Source organism: Anopheles bellator, chromosome X (genome assembly GCF_943735745.2).
Source record: "Anopheles bellator chromosome X, idAnoBellAS_SP24_06.2, whole genome shotgun sequence".
In the NCBI taxonomy this organism is placed as follows: domain Eukaryota; kingdom Metazoa; phylum Arthropoda; class Insecta; order Diptera; family Culicidae; genus Anopheles; species Anopheles bellator.
Genome location: NC_071287.1, coordinates 4,321,347 through 4,340,435, shown reverse-complemented (window position 1 = coordinate 4,340,435; position 19,089 = coordinate 4,321,347). Strand labels below are relative to the sequence as shown.

The 19,089-nt window shown below is 49.1% G+C and overlaps 2 protein-coding genes across 2 annotated transcripts; both read left to right on the top strand.

Moving 5' to 3' along the window:
• The first annotated feature begins 8,350 nt into the window (after nt 1-8,350).
• On the top strand, nt 8,351-11,907 carry LOC131214091 (uncharacterized). The gene is made up of 3 exons (XM_058208452.1): nt 8,351-8,585; nt 11,009-11,367; nt 11,752-11,907. Exons 2-3 carry the CDS (start codon nt 11,163-11,165, stop codon nt 11,895-11,897), a joined length of 351 nt encoding a protein of 116 aa, XP_058064435.1. The 5' UTR covers nt 8,351-8,585; nt 11,009-11,162; the 3' UTR covers nt 11,898-11,907.
• A 178-nt stretch (nt 11,908-12,085) lies between these two features.
• On the top strand, nt 12,086-14,519 carry LOC131214090 (uncharacterized). Its single transcript, XM_058208451.1, has one exon. It carries the CDS (start codon nt 12,094-12,096, stop codon nt 12,577-12,579), a length of 486 nt encoding a protein of 161 aa, XP_058064434.1. The 5' UTR covers nt 12,086-12,093; the 3' UTR covers nt 12,580-14,519.
• Nucleotides 14,520-19,089: the final 4,570 nt, after the last annotated feature.

Here is a 19,089-nt window from a genome sequence, read left to right as displayed (position 1 = left end):
CTCTCTCTCGCGTATCCTTTTTCGATTGAATGAAAGCAAAGTACAGGGTGTACCATCTAGCGTTCGTTTTTTCATTTGATTATAAACCAAAAATGGCTTCATATTTTTGGATGGTTGAACATTTATTCGAAAGGTTCATTCACTCCATTTTCGTATAATTGTCGTATTGTTGTATAATAATATAAGTATAATTGTTTTTTTTGGGGTTCAGAAAACCTACACGTCGTGCAAGAGAAGCCAATGCACCCACGCAACGAAACTCTGTTATGTGTGGTGTTTGTGTCTGGCGATCGGCACATTTTCTTCGAAAATGAAAAAGGAGTCGCCGTAACAGCATTGACAGCGTTGACGCTACCGAGACCGAGGTTCTTCGGCGAAATTGATGCTGAAAACCTAGACGACATCTGGTTCCAATAGGATGACGCTATCTGCCATAAAAGACCTAATTTGAAACTGGCCATAGGACCGAGATAGGACAAGATACAATCGAAAATTTACTCACAAATAGTTCGACCGAATGAGCTTCTGCCAAGCCATTCGTGGTGGCCATCTTACCAAAATTGTGTTTTATACATAATTGTAATTTCGAAGAAATGTTCAACCAACCACCAGAAAAATATAAAACCAGTTCCGTGTTGTAACCAAATGGAAAAGAGAACACTACATGGTACACCCTGTAAAAACATCCTTTTTACAAAAAAAAAGGCAGACAGGAAGGGTTTCGGCCCCGCTGCCGGCCACGACGAGATTTCGGAGTGCTGCTCGTTGCCAACAACTCCTTCCCCTCTCACACCACCACCACCCCGCTCTCCTTCACGGAGATTTCCCTCGCGCGCGCCTCGCGAATAAATCATTCACCCGGGACGACGTCGGGGCATTACGCGCCGATGATCCATGTGGGCCCCTGTGGGTTTCGTTGCCTACTGTTGCCCTCCTCGCCCCGCCCATCCTTTTGACCCCTCCTCGGTGCCCTCGCCCCCCCCGAATCACTCAGGAACCTTGGAGGATAAATTTCCGTTTAATTAGCGCTCCCAACTTCCCCACGCGCTTTGTCGGTGGGAAAGGACCGACGGGCGAGGGGCCCCGGATGGGGGATAAAGAAGAAGAAGGGTGGACGGGAGAGAGGCAATAGGCAATTGATTTGCCGATTGACTGCCGTAACACCTGCCACGTTTTGGGGCGTCCACGACGACGACGACGTCAGAGGCCGGTGATTAAAGTGGGTTAAAATGGGGTAATCTCGTAAGGAGGAAGGTGTGCGGAGGAGGAACGAGCTAGCCCTTCCCCTCGCCCCCCGTGCCGTCTTTAAGGCCCTTTAACCAGTGGCCAAAAACCACGGAGAAGAAAAGACGAAGAAGTAAACAAATAAAGACGCTTTCGCCGGATTGTGATCTCTGCTCCCGAAGGAGGCAGAGGGGGCCGCAGGAAAAAAGGGTACGGTAGCGGAGGGGGGGTGGGGGGGGATGTGCGCTGCTCTGAAGTGGACCCAAGTGGTCCCGCACCCACCAACCCCGGCCAAGCCTTGTGTGTCTTGGCGTGCTCACAGCTCCTACAGCATACATCATCTCTTCCGCAGAGTCTCCTCTTCAGACAACTCAAGTCCTCAAGCCTGTGTGCCAGGGAGGGTTGGGGAGCAGGGGTCCCCTCTTTGGCAGGAGCACTTCTTGAGCAGTGCTGGCGCGTGCCGCATCATCCACCACCGCAACCACAGCAACAACAGTCGGTCGGCCGTTCACCGACCGCGCTTGACACATACGTCACAGAGTACAGTGACCCGCGAGCTACCGAGAGAGCGCTACCCCACGCCACCCCATATGCCTCCAGTTCACCCCCGCACACTTCCCGACGTCCCGCTCCGCATTCCGATCCCGGAACGGCTCGGCTCGGCGGCTGTTGTTCTGGTTCTGGTTTTGTTGATTTTTCTTTCCCAAGAGAGTTGCGGATCGCTTGCGGGACGAGATTAGATGGTCTGGAGTTGAATACACAGACGAATCAGTGGCAAGACCCGACCCCAAAGTCAACGTAGACATGTTGACGATCAGTGTGACAGTAGAGCAGGCAGCCGGCAGGCAGGACCATATGGAGTCCTCAAACCTGGACTACGTCAAAACACGAATCAGCTGTAAACAGTGAATTCTTCGTTTTCCATCATGTCTGAATGGAGATTCTGTTGTCAAAAAGCTTGAAACTGTTCCAGAAGTTCTTCGATGGTCAAGCTCTACCCGAAAAACAGGAGTTTACAAAGTGGTACAAAATGGTCCAAACGGTGTTGGGAAAGTGTTGAAACCGAGGCACGGCCGGGACGATCGGGAACACGAGAGCTACACGTCAATAGAATGCAAGAGCTGGTGCTCCAAAATCCGATCTCCAGTTCCAGTTCGAAATCTTGCTGACCTTGTCGTCCCATATCGACCTGACTTAACACCATGTGTTGAATGTGATTTGGGGGACTGTGCGATAACATAGGTTTGGAAGAATAAAGAAAGATTGTGCGAATTCCCGGTTATTTGTTGGCCACAGTAGTCCACTCTCTCTCTCTTCCTGAGAGCAAATTTTTCGAAGGCGACGAAGACTGCGATTGATTGATTGATGGAGTTGATTGCTGAGAGCTGCTCCAGGGTTCTAGTGTTTGAACTCGACGATCAAAACACCATATGGCGGGAAGTGAACCTAGAGTCGAGCGCTCGGGTTCCTCCAATCGATACTGGAATCGCTGTGGCGAATGTGGCCACCGCGTCCAGAACAAGATATTGGACCAAAAGTGATCGATTTTTGACAGCTCCGTTTCGATTGTTTTGCCCCCGGGGGAACTAGGCGCTATCGTGGTACTTAGCGAGGGGCCAGCAACTGGTGACGTCAGGCAAACCAAGCAGACCACCAGCGATCGTCGACTTCGGTAGTCTTGGTGGGCGATCTTGGTAGTTCAAAACGACACGGAATCCTAGAAAACACCGGACTTCCTTCCGAACTCTGGGCCTGAGACCTGACCGGTCTGTCTCCGACATCCGACCGGATAGGATTGGATAGTGAAAGGCGGCACTGTTGAGGGAGAACTTATTGGAACTAAGACTGGAACCAGATGACCATGACGGAAGTCACTGGAGACAGCACTCACTTCGCGCACCTGACACTGGCCGGTTTAGTTGCACGCAATGAAAAGATTCAAAACATGGTAGTAAAACAGGAAGTAGAACGAAAAAAGCACTCCCAGCGAGAAGCACAGCACAACGAACAGCAGCAGGTGACCGGTGGACCGGGCGTACATCGTCGTTATCGTGTACCCCTCAGTGAAACGTAGGCGTTCCGAGGAGTGGAGCTTGCGGACTCTAGAGGGACTCTACTCCGGTTTACGCATCACTAACAGCCGGGAGCGCCCGTAGCTGGATTATGGGGCGAGAGACGAGCGCACGCCACCACCAAGCTGCGCACGGAAAGTACACGTCTGGACTGGCCAGCATCCGACACTAGACTGACACTAGGCGAGCGTGCCTGATTCACTGATAGTGCTCGTCGGTGGCCTCGGAGACCGGCTGTTGCTTTCTAGCTCGGGCTCGCTTCGGTCGCGTCTCGGAGACCACATCATCCCGACAGCATCCCGAGCCGACAGCATCCCGACGAGCCACGAGCGAGCAACCGGAAGACGAAGGACGTCCCTCGGCATCGGCTGACTGGTACAGCCGAACCCGAACCGGGCCCGGTTCGGCGTTCCCGGCGCCGAGGGATATCGCGCGAACACCACACCAGGTGCGTTGCGTGCCCGATATGTGCCAGAGAAGTGTCAAATTCGGCAAACGGATTAGAATTCAGTTTTCAGTTGATTGGTCCCCCCCCGCCTCCCGTCTTTTGTGAGTCTGTTTTCCGATTTCTGTATTTCCGCTGGTCACCCGAAGTGACAGCGGGGGAGCCGCTGGGGAGTGTGCCAAGTGCTCCGGTCCAGGTCGATCACGTTGGACGCAATCAAATAACCGCTCGGCCACACACATTCGCCATACTGTCAAAAACTGAAGTAACACGAATCCACCGGCGGGAGTTCTGCGGGACCTGCAGATCAGCCTGGTAGTTATTAGCGGCATGTGCTTGGGCTCGTCGGGTCGAACGTACGTCTCGCTAGTGGCAGCCAGCGTGCGACTAGCGAAATTGGTCCGAGTGATCGACGGATCAAAGGCGTATGAAATAATTAGGGCCTGCGGGGATTAATCCGTTGACGGTGGTCCTGTTCCGGACACCTTTGCGTGCTGTGTAAGTTGTAGTGAACCCATAACCCCTGCCTCGAGTTGATTTGTCTAAAAGATGTTCTGGTCCTGGGGGTTCCAAGTTCGCCATTTCCAATATTGGCGACGTTTTGAGAAACTCAGGGCTCTGCTGCTCTGTCAAATGTGCGTACCGTCGTAGGATAATTTTGATTTGGACTGGAAGCAGTAATTAATTGACACAGATTTCTGGTCTATGTATTCGGAAAAGCCTTGTGAATGACCCAAAAAGACGGAGAAAAAAACCCTTAGCTGGAGGAACTCGGAGCGATCAGATACCGGTAAGAGCAAGAAGAGCCATCGAAAACATGCCAATTCTAGCCATTCCGATGAAGAGCCCCAACTTGGGGATTCTATTTACCGATTGGAAATTGAAACACGTTGACATGCCTTTAACTTGTTAACTCTACTCCCCGTCACTGTTTTTATTGTGCGCCGATACTTGAAGATTCGACTTCGACAATTTGTTGTCACCAGACTCAGCCGAGTCTTTAAAATCCCGCCTGGAGCTGATGTCGTTTCCACAATGATCCTCAAATCAACTGTCGACTTCGATCTTTATTTCTCCTTTCTTATTTATAGTCAGACGCCGATTCCGCGGCTCTCGCATACCAATGAACTCTATTCCAGCGATAACTTATGCTTTAGTTATAAATGCCCTTATTTGGCTCAAAATTTGAGATGTCTCGGTCGCGTCGCCGGAATGCTGTCAATCACAACTTTATCACACGAACAAACTCTTTCGACCGTTTCTCGTCTTTGTTATACTGTTTGGTTGCGCGTGCATTTGGTTCATGTAGCCCTTCGACTTATTCCCTTCTGTTGATTTCTTCGAGAACAAGCCAATTTGATATCCAGTCCTTTCTGGTCCCTTTTACCGTTCAATTTGAATTGCAACCTGCTGCATCAATTGAGTGCGTTGCATTTTATCGCCTGTACCCTTTGGCTCTATGCGCGCTGAGGCAAACTCGCTCCCTGATAACATGTTCCGAGAGCAAGACGTTCTTATGACCGGATGCTATGTAATTCTTGCGTTCTTCTGGAGCGTTGGGCGAGTTATGACTTGCGCTGGTTTTGGTCTCTTCAACGATTCGTTTCGTTAGAATGATGGCTAGCTGTGTTTTGAGTAGGTTCCAACCTCATGTTCATTGAACACATTTCGCAGTTGGCCATTCAAACGAAAGAGATCGCCGGAACAAACATTCATTGCTGAATGCTCTGAATATTTGTTCAATATTGGCAATCGTCTTGAGAAAGTCTTAGGGTAATGAAAATCTTAGCCGAAAAATGCAGCCGACGAACAATTCTGATTGTGTTATTTTATATTGATTGATTGATTTTAATTAGTTGATGTCCCCTTTATTTAAATATCCACTTATCCTGGCTTTAAGACAGTTGGTGAAAGGTAGCGAGAATATTGTTCATTGAAGCGTCCTGTCTGAGGATCAGTCTGAATTCTAATAAGCAATAGGACCTGAACTTAAAGCGACCATTCCAGAACACATAGAGAGCCTGTATGAAAGTGTTGCAGAACAAAACAAAACCTAGAAAGAGAGTCGATCGAACAAAAATGATAGTAAACTAAGCAAAGTGAGTAATAATAACAAGGGAGAAAGCGAACATAAAGAAACAGAGAGAGAGAGAGAGAGAGAGAAGCAACAGAACTCAAATCATTAGAGGCAAAGAGTAGGCCATCAAGCATGAAAGAAAATGCTCAAAAAGTGAACAAGGTGAATGTACCACCATCGATTATGGATTTTTAAAACAAGCAGGCAAAGGCGAAGCCACCGCCCCCACGTTGGATCATATCACCACTCACCGGCTGTCCGACTTCACCGACTTTCCCGCCTATCGGCCGAACCGAACTCATCCGCAACCAACAACCGAACGGCACGCAAATTTCGAACGGAATTTTCGCCCCTCGCGTGACCAACACGGTAGCAACAGTTAGCTGTTGCGATATCTGATGAGTTGGGAGTTGGTGAGCTGTGCCACTGTAACCTGAGCATGAGAGCATAAATGATATGCGAATCGTAACACTGGCCGACCATTCGTTTCCTATTTTCTCCACTCTTTTCCGGAAACAAGATCAACAAGTTGATACACACAGGGCGTCACAGTTCATGAATCTTTACCCTTTTTGCCCATCAATTCTCGAACTCCTCCATACTTCGAGTGTCACAGCTTCATGTTGGTGTAGCCTCTTACGGCCACGTCAGTTCTAGTAATAACAAATAAATGAGAGCTTCCAATCGAGTACTGAGCATCGGATTTCATGACGTCATAATGCGACGCAGACGAATTTAAGATGTAGAACGAAACAGTGAGTTTCGAATCAAATCTGGCTCGAAAGCAATCCGCTCGGGGACGCAAAACAAGAAATCGGCACATCGGCAATCGGTCGGAAGCTGACCTGCCCTTGCCTTAGTAACCGATTCGTGTGGACATTGAAGGAGAAAGCTGAATAATTGGAAACGATGCGAACTAAAACACCACAGTCTGTAACAGTCTGGGAAATTGATTGTCAGGGGTCGCTATTTCGCTAAACGTAGGAGATGCGGAACCATCCTGCGGTTTTGATCGTACTTCACCAATTACTGTCAAATGAGTGTAATTGGATGGCGATTTTCTGTAGGTGGATATCATCGCCTTACCCCTCTTGTGGTGAGGACAGCACAGATCGCTTCGCTTTGCCGAATATAAAAGGCGAAGAATTTAGGCAACAATTTTAGGACCCCAAAAGGAAATAAAGGAAAGCTCTGGCCAGCCGTGACAGTTCATTAGCATTTAAACCATCCATTACACCATCATTATTACTGTTACTATCACTAATAGCATGTTACTTTTACTTTTTTTAGCTTAAGCTTATTACTTTTACTTATTTTTTACGTTCGTCAAAGGCAAATTTTACTTAATTAAAAGTTTTAATATATTAGCCGATGAATGCTGAATGAATGAATGAATTGTTCATTTTGACAGCTGTCGCTCAAACGGACATCTTAACACGTACTGCAAGTAATACTAAAAAAAGGTGGATTTAATGCAATTTTGCAATTGCTTCAATTTATAGAAATCCGAGTTTGAAGTTTGAAGAGTTCTTCAGCTTGCGAACCTATTCATCGTTGATACGTACAGGAAACTTCAAGCCGCATGCATGAATATGCACAGCCCATGCAACAACATCTGGGAGCCATTGCGGAAGTCCGGAAGTGGTACCATTCACCTGCATCGCAAAAATTGGAGTAAGGAGTTACCATTGGCCAGTGCCAATCGTCTACCGACCGGGGGCCATAATGATGATGTCATCATGCCCGAGTGTGATTAAACCAAAATTAATTCTTCTAATGGATCCGATGACGACGAAACGGAACTGTTTACTCGGGGAGGGGATAAACTCGCAGCAGCGCAGGGGATGGATAAAAGTTGGCTAGTAAAATAAATAAATGACACAGAATGCAGCAGGACACTCGCAGACATGGTGAGACCGAGAGACCGCGCACTCTGTCAGCGCGCAAAAGGAATGGGGCGGAAATAAGCAATCGCGCCTGGTGTCTTCCCTTCCCGAACTACGCCAGGTTCTGGAGGTTCTGCTTCTGAACCCGGCCTGTTCCGCCCTTTCGGTCGGTTGGCCGGCTTCGTATGGCTTCTGAAGGGCGGCACGTCGCTTCCAAAGTGCAAAGCTTCCTTGCCGAGCCAGGGCCATTCCCCAGAAGTACCAAGCACCAAGTACCAGGATTCCCAGTACTCCCGGACGCAGTTTAATCTGATTACGTAATGGGGACTGGAGAGCTCCCGAACAGCCAGCCAGGCAGGTGGTGTTGTTTTCCGGCTTACACTCGCACCGACCTCCCACCTCCACCCCCACCCTCCCCGACCTCACCCACGATTTTATCGGCTTATTCAACCGACCTACTACTACGAGGAGGAGGGATTCGAGGTATTCTTCGTCGGGTTCGGGGGAGGGGGGTTATATATTTGAAAGGTTTCTAAAGCCGCAATGAACCACTCAACATGCACCCGTCCTGCTGGATGCGCATTTCAAGTTCTTCCCACGAAGGATCTTCGGCGTCGGCGATCGAACGCGAAAGGGCACGGCAGCCGCTAGAGTCACTGTTGGACGTCAGTCGCAGTTGGTGGGTGGTGTCGTCCGGCTCGACGGCTGTGCAGGCTGTGTGGTGTGGGCATACAAACGGACACTGACCGGACCGGACCAAACAGGACCAACTCTAGGCAGCGCCGGCAGCTCGGATTCTTGGACATCCGAGCTGGATCGAGTCCCGGATTCTTCCCAACACATCAACACCAGCAATCAGCGTTCCGGGGGACTAACAATCGGTAAGCGGCACTACGCCAGTGGATCCTTGTCTGAGAGGTGCGAGCCCTCTGAACCTTCAGAACCCCCCCGAGAGAGAGAGACAGAGGTCGAGAAGCCGCCTTCTTCCCGGTGCATAATTAATGATGACTCCCCAAGAGTGTGTGACATACGGTCAGAAAAAAAAGGAAACCGCGAAACACACACACCTACACACAAACAGAGTCACAACAGGCAACAAAAACACATGCTCTCGTTATCGCCCATCGTCGCCCATTGATGAAAAGGGGGGAGGGCCCGAGCATCTGAGGATGAGGCCGGTAGCAATTATCCCGTGCCGCCGCGTGCGATTCCATCTGTCATCTGGCGCTGGGGGGAGGATGTCCCCCACCCCACCAACCCCCCCTCGGCCGTGATTCGCGCTAATGAAGGGAGCAGAATCCATGCAGCACGCGCCGAACCCGCGCCGGGAGCATCCCCGGTGCTCCTAATGATGGGGCGAAATGCGGGCAGGCCAGGCGTAGGGTTGGTGTCATTATCGCAATCCCAGGCGCTCCCAGGACACACTCAGACTCGGCCCCGGCCAGAATGGCCAGGGTTGAAAAGTCGTGGCCCCTAATCCACGCCCAACGGAGACAACGAACGCCTATTGTGGGCGAAAAAGTAACCGCGGATTCGCTCACAACTCGAAGACTCTTTCTTTGCTCTGCTAAATCTGCGTCATGCTGTAAAAGAATTCCTGCTCGATACATCATTTGTCTACGTTTGTTTCGAATTTTGCAATTCGTCCACAAAACGGTTCTTTTTTACGAAAAGGCTGGAGATTGGAATGGATTCCACTGATCCTTTCGAGCCTTCCAACAACAGGTTAGCTAGCCCTCGGACTGGCAGTGGACGATTTTGGAGCACCAATTTTTGCATTTTATTGACGTGTAGCACTCGTGTGGTTGATCGTCGCCCTTCCCATACCTCGTTTCCGTTACATCGTCCCGACCTTCTTTGAACATTTTGTGCCTCACTTAGAAACTCTTGATTTCGGGAGTTTGAATTATAAGTATATGCGGTAGTATTCTACATTTGGATTGTAGTTATTTAATAAGTCCATAAGGATCAACATAATTGGTAGGAACATTTTTCGATTTAAATTTCTTTAAATTATATTAAATGTTATGCCACGTGGCATTGAGTCTTTTTATTCTGCTTACAACTAATAATTAACAACATGTTACAACTAGTTAATATTTAAAACTTCAGATAGTTAGCTCTCGAATTGTTGGGTGGATAGAGGGGAGTTTCAATTGAAAATTCAATGGGCGTTGGAAAATGGCAATGGAAAATGTAAGGTGCACTGTTTAACGAAAAGAACCCAGTATCGCAATAGTTTGACAGTGTAACCAGCGTAGAAATAAAAAATATTTATCCCGATCGGAATCACAAACAAGTGACGAATCAAAATTCCAAAAGCTTAAAATAACCAAAACAAAGTGTAAAGTAAACAAAGTAAACAAAACAAAGTGTCAAAGGCGCGAGACAAACAAACAAACATTGGAAAACCGAAGCAAACAAACAGAGAAACCAACACGGCACCAACGGAAATGAAAACCAGCAAGGTTGCGAACGGAACAGGGTGGGCAGGGCGGGGGAACATAACGGGTGGCGGAAGGGGTGGGTGAAGGGGGGTGAAAGGGGGGTGGGTGGTTGGAGGCGGGTAAACGACTCCAGCAAGCAGCGCCGAGCCGAGCCGAGCGGTCGGAGCTTTCAATTGAATTTGTGTCCGTCGTCCGTCCACTCACCGAACCACTACCACTAGTGCCAGCCACCCACCCACCCACCCACCCACCCACCCACCTACTCCACCCTCCGCATTACCCACCACCCCTTTCAACACGTTCGTCCAACAACGCCACTTCGATCAGATGGTCGCGCAATTGACGGGCGCTTCCGGTGATTCCGGGGCCGGCCAGGGTCCGAATCAGGAACTCCCCCTCCCCCCACCCCCTCCCCCCACAGCCAGGTGGCTCCGGAAGTGGGTGGTGGTGAGGGTGCGAATCGAAAGGATAAAAATAAAAACCCCGACGGGGGGGGGGGGGGGGGGGGGCGCGTGGCACCGTCTGGATGATGGGTGGCACTGGCCGATGGCACGCAAATACTGTGCATCCCTCAGACCACCCCACTCCCCACCCCACCCCCCCCCCCCCCCCATCAGCATGATTTTTTCCTTTTTTTTGTCTCAATCGCTCCGACCGGGACATCGGCAGGATTTTTGACATCGACCATCGCGCTGTATCCGCTACGTGTGTGTGTGTGTTTGTGTATGTGTGTGTGTGTGTGTGTGTGTGTAGGTGTGTTATGTTGTTTGTGTTGGCAAATGGCTGCCCCCCACTCACACCACTTACTCCACTCGAACCCGGGTGCTTTCCGTTCATTTTTTCTGTTCTCTCTGTAGCCGACGCCCGACGTTCTGCCTGAGCCGACCGGCTCTCCAGCAGCACCACCACCTCCCCCCTCATCCCACCTCCTCATTCCTCACCCTCCCCTGCCCCCCCAGGGAACCACCACCATCAGATTCACTTTCAACGCGGATCTCCACGCTGAGGAGCATGCCACCGTCGGTGGCTACGGCGGGCCGTAAGGCAGGCGGCGGCGGCGCCAGGAACAAGGCGGCGACGGCGGCAGTGGCAGGAGGTGAGCAAGGGGCAGCAGTGACCCGCAGCAGTCGACGCCAGCAGCAACAGCAGCAGCAGCTGGACGTCGACGACGACGAGACAAACGCCGGCTTCGGCAAATACCTCCGTTCGCAAGAAGGTTGGTGCGGGAGGGTGGTAAGCGGTGTGGGAAGGGAGGGGGGAGGGACAGAACATTTGTCGGTCGGTCGGGGATTTGATTGGATGGGTGGCAGGATGGGCTGGTGGCAGACAAGTTGCGCATTTTCCGGGCCTTTCCCCGCGGTAGGGGGACGAGGAGGATTGAAATGAGGCAAATGAATCCAGCTTCCGTTCTGGGCGGGGGGCGGGAATCCAACAGTGTTCGCAGGGGGGTCCGGGGTCGGGGTGTTCCGAGGAGGGGGTGGAAATGAGTTTACAATGAGTGACAGCCCCCTGAAGGACGTTGGCCGTGCGATAATCTCATATAAACAGCCCTCAAGGACCTTTCTCTCTCGCTTTCTCGCTCTCTCTCTCTCTCTGCAAGGTATCGAAATGATGAAGCTGTTCGTGATCGCCAACACGCTGGTGGTGTTCATGACGATGGCCTGGCCGCAGATGCAGCAGTCCTACCAAATGCTGCGCTCCATCTTTTACGGTGAAGCCGACGGTGAAGACACCACCTACCCGTAGGCCTCCCTCCCTGTGTTCTTCGTGTGTGTCCTGGGTGGGTGTGAGTTCTCCGCCTAATAGTCCCCGACGCACCAAGCGCTTCAAAGCAGAGGGCCCTCTGGCCCAACCAAACACGAGAGACAATTTTAATTCCCAAAGGACACTTCTTTGAGTGTGACCGTGATTTGAGTGTGAGTGCTCCCCGGCCACCCCCATCATGCTGCTACTGGCGCTGCGTAGCTTGTTCTTCGTGACCATACTGCTCGGCTACAGTACCGGCATCTGGCGGCTAATAAACGACTACTTCCGGCGCGAGTTCGAGACGTTCCTGCAGGAGGAGGCCAAAGTGAACAAGTATCTCCTGCAGGACCCACCCCAACCATCAGCACCCGTGCCGGTAGCCAGCAGTATCACGCCGCTACCGCCCGGGGTGTCGATACGAGCAGCAGACGTCGTCGCCGTGACGTCACCAGAAGTCGAGCCAGCACGTCCAGTCGGAGTGTCGGGAGTGATACACGAGGCTGAAGCGAACGAACAGGAGTGGCTTCGGTACTGGATGCGTCGTCGGGCGGCCACGGACACACCACCACCGAGTGACAGCGAAAGTGAGCCACAGTTCTGTTCGGCACCCATGGCACCGCCACACCACGGTCTTCCGCCGGAGCCAGAGGCGGGGATGGTGGTACCGGGGGCAGGCTGTTGACGGAAGACGGAATAAAGCTTCGACCCCCTGGAAGAAGTCTACATGACAAAACCCTGCACATGCCGTACTCTGTGTTTCTCTGGGCTCGTAGCGCGTAGGAACTCCCATCAGATATTGCAGGGATACCCCTGAACAATGTGCTAGAGGAGGAACTCCTGCCACAAGAAGTGCATTGTTGGTGTCGCCTACAGTCAACTACATTCTCATAAACTCAGATCGATCGGAGAGTTGGGGATTAGTCCCATTCTAGAACTACTCCCCGAGCGATATATCGTCTTGGGTTCATCGATGACAAGTCTGGCATGATTTGGATTGCGTCAAGTTAACGTCATACGACGGATCATGGCAGAGTACGTCCCATTTTTGTTCGTTCTCTATTGGTCGCTCTGAACATTATTTGTCTATAGATCGTTTCATTATGTGTAAGCACGATTTTGACTCTCTCCATATGACGTTCCAAGTGTCTATTTCGACATATTTATTAAGTATACACTTTAACTTTAAAAATGCTGTATCATTCGCACAGGTTTCTTAAACTTTTGTGAAAATACGAAGCATTTCTCCAGAGGAGCGCCAACAGCTTTTGCACAAATGGTGCACTATTCCCAACATTTCACTGAGTCTTTTGGCAAAACAGGGAAAAATAAGCATTGGAGCGGTTCGAAACGCATCAAGGAAATTCAAAGAAGAAAACAGCTTCAAGGATAAAATTTAATCTGGCGGAAAGCGGATGGATAAAATTTTGAACCAGAAAGTAATGTGCAGCAAGAAAAGTGGCTCCGTCCGAGATGTGGCTTAAAATATGGGATCAACTGTGAGTACCGTCCATATAGTTCCAAAAAAAAATTTGGTCTGAAGACATAAAATGTGCAGCAAAACCCGAGACGGAGTGCAAAACAAGCTGCATCCGTTAAACCAATGGCCCGTAAACTGTGTGATCAACAGCTTCGTGACAAACGAGTTTTATTGCAAATTTGGCCACCAAACTGTCCACAGACAAGACCGATCGAAACTTTTTGGGCACTTACCAGGGCATACTTGCGAAAACATGTAAACCAACACCATTGAAATATTCACCAAAGATTGGAAGAAAGTGCCCAAAATTATCGAAAATCGGTCTGTGGAAAAGTCAAAAGTTCGATCATTAGCATATGGTTAGCAAGAATGTAATTTGGTGAAAACGTACTGTTAACACAGCGTTCAAAATTGAAAAAAAAATTTAGTCTAATTTGAATTTTTGGCGTTCATTTAAAATCGTGCTTAGACATAATGAAACGGTCTATATACACTGCTGGCCAATAAAATAGGTAATTGTGTGAAGCTGACAAAATTTTAACTGTACTCAAGCCACTACTAACCTGATACTGATACTGTACTTAGATACAATAGTTTCCCTGAGATACGCTAATTTTCACAGCAGTCTGATATGGCCTGGTCAATAAAATAGGTTGTATACGCTGCAATTTCAACCGAACTTCTTGAAAGGAATTAGTTTATTTGATCTTGCTGCAATCAAACTTCAATTGTGAATCTAAAAAACATCGTTGTGTCAACGATTTGCTCACTAATAAATAACATCACTAGCCCAAAACCTGTTGCCTAATTGACCTAAACCTAAACCTTGCAAGAAAAGTGCCACTATTGATTTAAAAAAAATACAGATGAGGTAACAGTTTGCTGCTCAATATCGTTCTGAAGGCTACGAAAAATCGGCATAGTATTTTATGGAGCGATGAAACCAAAATATATTTGTTTCGAGCAGTGGCTTAGTGGAATGTTCGACAACCTGCTGGCAAATAATTCTATCGCAGGTTTACAAAAATTTTTTTTAAGACATTGAGGTAGAAGTATCATGATTTGGGGATATTTTTCATGATCTGGTATAGGTCCCCATTTCAGAGTACATAGCACCATGAATGCTCTCGAGTGTATATCAATCATGGAAGACGTTGCAGAATAAAGCATGCCACTGAAATGAGTGAAAACTAAAATATTTCAACAAGAAAACGATCCCAAGTACACGTCGAAGCTTATGAAATCGTGGTTTGATGGCAATAATGTGTCAGTTTTGCCTCGGCCCGAGTCCGAACTCCGAACCTAAACTATATTGAAACCTTGAAGCAAAAGTTAGGTGGACAATATTTTTTCAAACAAAGATGAATATTGTGGCAAAAAGTGCAGAGGAATGCAATAGGTTTTGAAAAATGATCAATTTTACGCAGCTTTAAATACTTTTACCTATTTTTTGTTGGTCAGCAGTGTAATTCCTTAAGTCGGTTTGATTAGTCGTACAGCTGCAGCTGTCCAACTGCCTGGAATTCAAACCCCAACCAGAGACCAAAGCGAAACCAACCATTCCGTCAGAAGAGGTTACAATCAAATCATAAACACAATCTTAACAATCAATCCTAGACATTTTGTTGCCGCCAGAGGTTCTTAAATGAAGCACCCTCAACTTGGCGATTAAAATCCAAGCACCTGCCAGATACGGGGACCTGAGAGTGGAGTACCGAAAAAGCTCCTACTGCTCTCCTATCTGTTACTGTACGCGCTGTGTGAACTACTTACTCTCCACTCTCTCTGCAGGCACACCACGATTTTACTCTGTACTCTTCTTCCCAGAGATCCCAGAGAAAAAGTTTTGGGTACCTGTCGCCTCCGCCGGGATTCGAACTGATACCTTCTGATTCGCGCACACCGAAATCGAGATCATCAGCGTAGACAGGATGCGCTACGCACGTACCACCGGCTGCTCCTATACGATAAAACACCATCAAGAGCTAGAGATCGAGATCAGATCGATCAACTGGAGGCCAAACCAAACCGAAAAACGGCAACGGACGACGATGCCCCCCGGCTCAAAGGCGGCGGCCGCTGGTTATAAGTGTAAAAATGAAGAAAGAAGAGCAAGGGAGAGGGAGAGAAAGAGAGAGAGAAAGACCACATTTAGAGGCCTTCCCCGTCCGTATTTACGATTGTTGATGCGGCGCGCCGTTCACCATGAAGTAACAACAGACTCGCTTCGCCGCGCGAAGAGCGAGAACTGCCCTATAAGTAATAAACACATTAAAATCGCGGATGGTGCTCTGTGCCAACCCCGCAAGTGCTGCTCGGTGGATGTAATGGGAAACGCCCCTCACCCTGTTCCCCCTCATCACACGAGAATTGGCCCGCGGAACGCACGCATTACCTCAGCCGAAAAACCGGAAACCGGAAGGCTGCTCGAAGAAGCGGGATCGAGTACGGGCGAGTAGCGCCTCGAGTGCTTCTCGAGTATTTTTTTGTTCTTTCACGGCAAAAGTGTGGCAGAAAAGTGGCGGCGCATTACGCTAAACTCTCTCTCTCTCTCTCCGTTAACTCATTTATGGTAATCACTTGGCGGCGGCTCACTGTCGTCGTCGACGCTCCCCCAAATCTTGTCGCTTCTTGGCCACTGTGGGAGAATCGACGCCATCGCCAACTCGAATTGGTCACAAAACGGCCCGAGGCAGAGCTTCGCAGAATCGTCTGGAAATAAAAATGAATCGATCGAGCTGTGTCTGACTGGGTGTCTTTCCTTAGCATTCCCGGCTCTAGGAGTCGTGACGTCATCATGATGCTTTATCGGGCGGCAACGCCTCCTGTGGAGATCTCGTGCAATGGATTTCGACCAAAAACCAAGAACCAGTTAGTATGCTGCGACTTGCGCTTGCAAGGAGGTCGGACAGCAATAGCACGCGGATCCGCGTTACGTTCAAACGTCTATACCCCGTGGATTTGACGTCGCAGACCTGGATTGACGTGACTGCAGGATGTCCACGATGAGCGCTCTCCAATCTCGGTGTTCCTCGCCGAATCGTGATCGTTCGAGCCCCGTAGAAAGTGGGGCCCCTCCAGATGATGCTGCGTAACAACCAACCGGATGACATTTGCTCCCACTGTGCGCGACAACTCCGGCTCCCGGAGGGGTTCCAACAGTATAGAGTCAACGTCAACCGTCCCGACATTAGCATTTCCGCAAGCCGGGCGAGCTAAGGCGTTTAGAGAGACAGCGAGAGAGAGAGCGAGAGAGTAAAGTAGAAAGTGTCTACAGAGCTCCTCGGGGGCATAGAGCCGGAGCACATCGCCTCCCCTTGTTCCACCACCACCACCAGGGGCCGACCCCTCAGGTCTGCCAGGGCCGCCAAAAGAGAGAACGCGTGAAATCACGACCGTCACACGTCGGTCGGTCGGTCAGGTGTATGGGTGGGGGTGTGGGGGTTGTGAAAGTGCGCAAAGCTCACGGCCAGGCGAGAAGTCCACGCAACGCACTCTTACGACCGGAGTTGACATTTCCATTCTCACCTCCGGAACGGACGAACGTGTTGACCGGAACACCGACCTCGGCCAAGAAAGTGAAGAAGCGCGCCAACAACGGTAGGTGAAATGGGCGAAAAAGAAGCGGACACCTCCGGAAAACGGAAAACGAGGAAACAGAGAAAGGCGAGTGGCGACGGGCGCTTTAGCTGAGTCCGCGAGATCACCAAGAAAAATTGGCACGGTATCACTAATTGATATTGAACACTCCAGCCTAAGGGGCGTTTGAGGAGGGCGTTAAGTGGTACTACTGTAATCAAAACATAACCAGCCATTTGCTTATACACTTTGAATTAAGTTATGCGGTTGCGACAATGTCATTCGTTTTTGGTAATGAAATATAAGGTTGGGGAAAAACTCCTCCATTATTTTTGGGTGACATTCAAAACTGTATTTAAGATGTTCGGATGGTCCGATTTGCGTCAAATATGCACCGTTTTGTTGAAAAATTTGTTGCCTTTGCTAAACTAATGCCTCTCTTATAGAAGGCTTGATCGTTATTGGCGAAAAACTCGAGCAATCCATTTTCATAATCCTTTTTTGATCTCAGTTTTTCATCTCTCAGGAAATATTGTAATGCGTGAAATGGGTGTCAGTCGCTTGGTGCAAGGTCCGGACTATACTGTGGAGGCATTAAAACTTCACACTCAAGCTCCCGGCCTTTCTGGGGAATCTCTAAAGACGTGCGCAACATTTCGTTGTCCTGGTGGAACACAAATCCTCTTTTATTGATCGATTCTGGTCAGTTATGTTTGATTGATCGATTCTTTGATTACAAACATGTTGATGAACTTTGATTATTTCTGTGATTTTATCGACATTTTCGATGACGTGTCTGCGAAGGCTTTAACATAAAAAATAACTGAAACGGGTCAGCGAAATCAAAATTGGTCGCCAGTAGCTGTTAGTATCGGCACCACAAACAACATGCGAAATTTGAGCGGCTCAGCTTGAATTTCCATCTTTTTGAAAGAACAACTGTAAAATGTAGTGAATTTTTTCTTTGGTGACTTCCATTGTTTACCCTCTGTAACTCACAAACGAATGGAACAAACAATAAACAAAAAAATGCATTCATTTTTTTAAGTGTAAAGTATCAGCTATAAAACAAGCATAAACTTGAAACTGTACGATCGATACTTTACGAGATATCGAACACTAAAGGCATCTACCAAGAAAATAATGGATGACTTGTTCCCCAGCCTCCCCATGTGCATTTGACAGCCACTGTCATTCTAGCTTCCCTAAGCAGTCTACGGTTTTTTTTGGTTAAAGTGCTAAAAACACCCATTGTCCGGATGGGAGTTTTGTTCCTGGTTAAGTGTTATTGTTTGGGAGTACTTCTTCCGAAAGTAATCGCCCTTTAATGGATGTTGATGGTGAACATGCTCTTACTGCGTGTCCGATGTGGTTTGGACGGTTTAGAAGTGGCGATTTTGACTTGCAAAACCAAGAACGCCGACTTGCTGACAGACAAAAAAATTGTTTTATGAAAGTTGTTCTTGTACCGAATCGTCACTGGTGGAATTAATAAGAGAATCCCAAACGCAAACAAGCCAGGGTACAGCCTGCTGAAGCAGGACCATCGCAACCGCAAGCGTCATATTCACTGTGCATATGGTGGGATGTGAAAGGTGTGGTGTACTATGAGCTTTCAAACCGTAATGAAATTGTTGCTGGACAACAATAAATGGGTTTGAAGCAAGCCTTGGCCATAAAACGGTCAGAATGGGATTAAAATGGAACTCGGAAGGGGAACTGTTGCTCCCCCCTCTGCTCGTTCGAACTTCTCCTTTGTCGATCTCCTTGGATTGTTGAATTAAAAGTGCATGAATTAATTCCGAAGTCCTAACGTTTTGACGTATCATTCGACACAGTATTGAGTTCAAATTCAAAACTCCCGTTACTTGTTGGCCGCAGGTGGGGAGAAAGTGCGGACGCGTGGGAGCTCACGTGCCCGCGTGTATCTTCAATTAACACGCCAATCGGTAGCGGGCTGTCAGCGGGGAATCGACGAACTCCGACCGAACGGAACCGGCCGGACTGGTCGGAGCCGGCCGGCCGAGCCGGGACAGGTGGTCCCCGTTAGCAACAGAAGCAGAGCGTGTGTGCTCCAACGGCACCGCGGCGAGGTGGAGCACCTGTTGCAACTGGAGCATAAGCGCGGCCGATCGG

What these genes read in the sequence shown, in the direction of transcription:
- LOC131214090 (XM_058208451.1), top strand. Translation starts at nt 12,094, where the DNA reads ATGCTGCTACTGGCGCTGCGTAGCTTGTTCTTCGTGACCATACTGCTC.
- LOC131214091 (XM_058208452.1), top strand. Translation starts at nt 11,163, where the DNA reads ATGCCACCGTCGGTGGCTACGGCGGGCCGTAAGGCAGGCGGCGGCGGC. An exon ending in ATACCTCCGTTCGCAAGAAG is followed by an intron (nt 11,368 to 11,751) that starts GTTGGTGCGGGA and finishes TCTCTCTGCAAG; the next exon opens with GTATCGAAATGATGAAGCTG.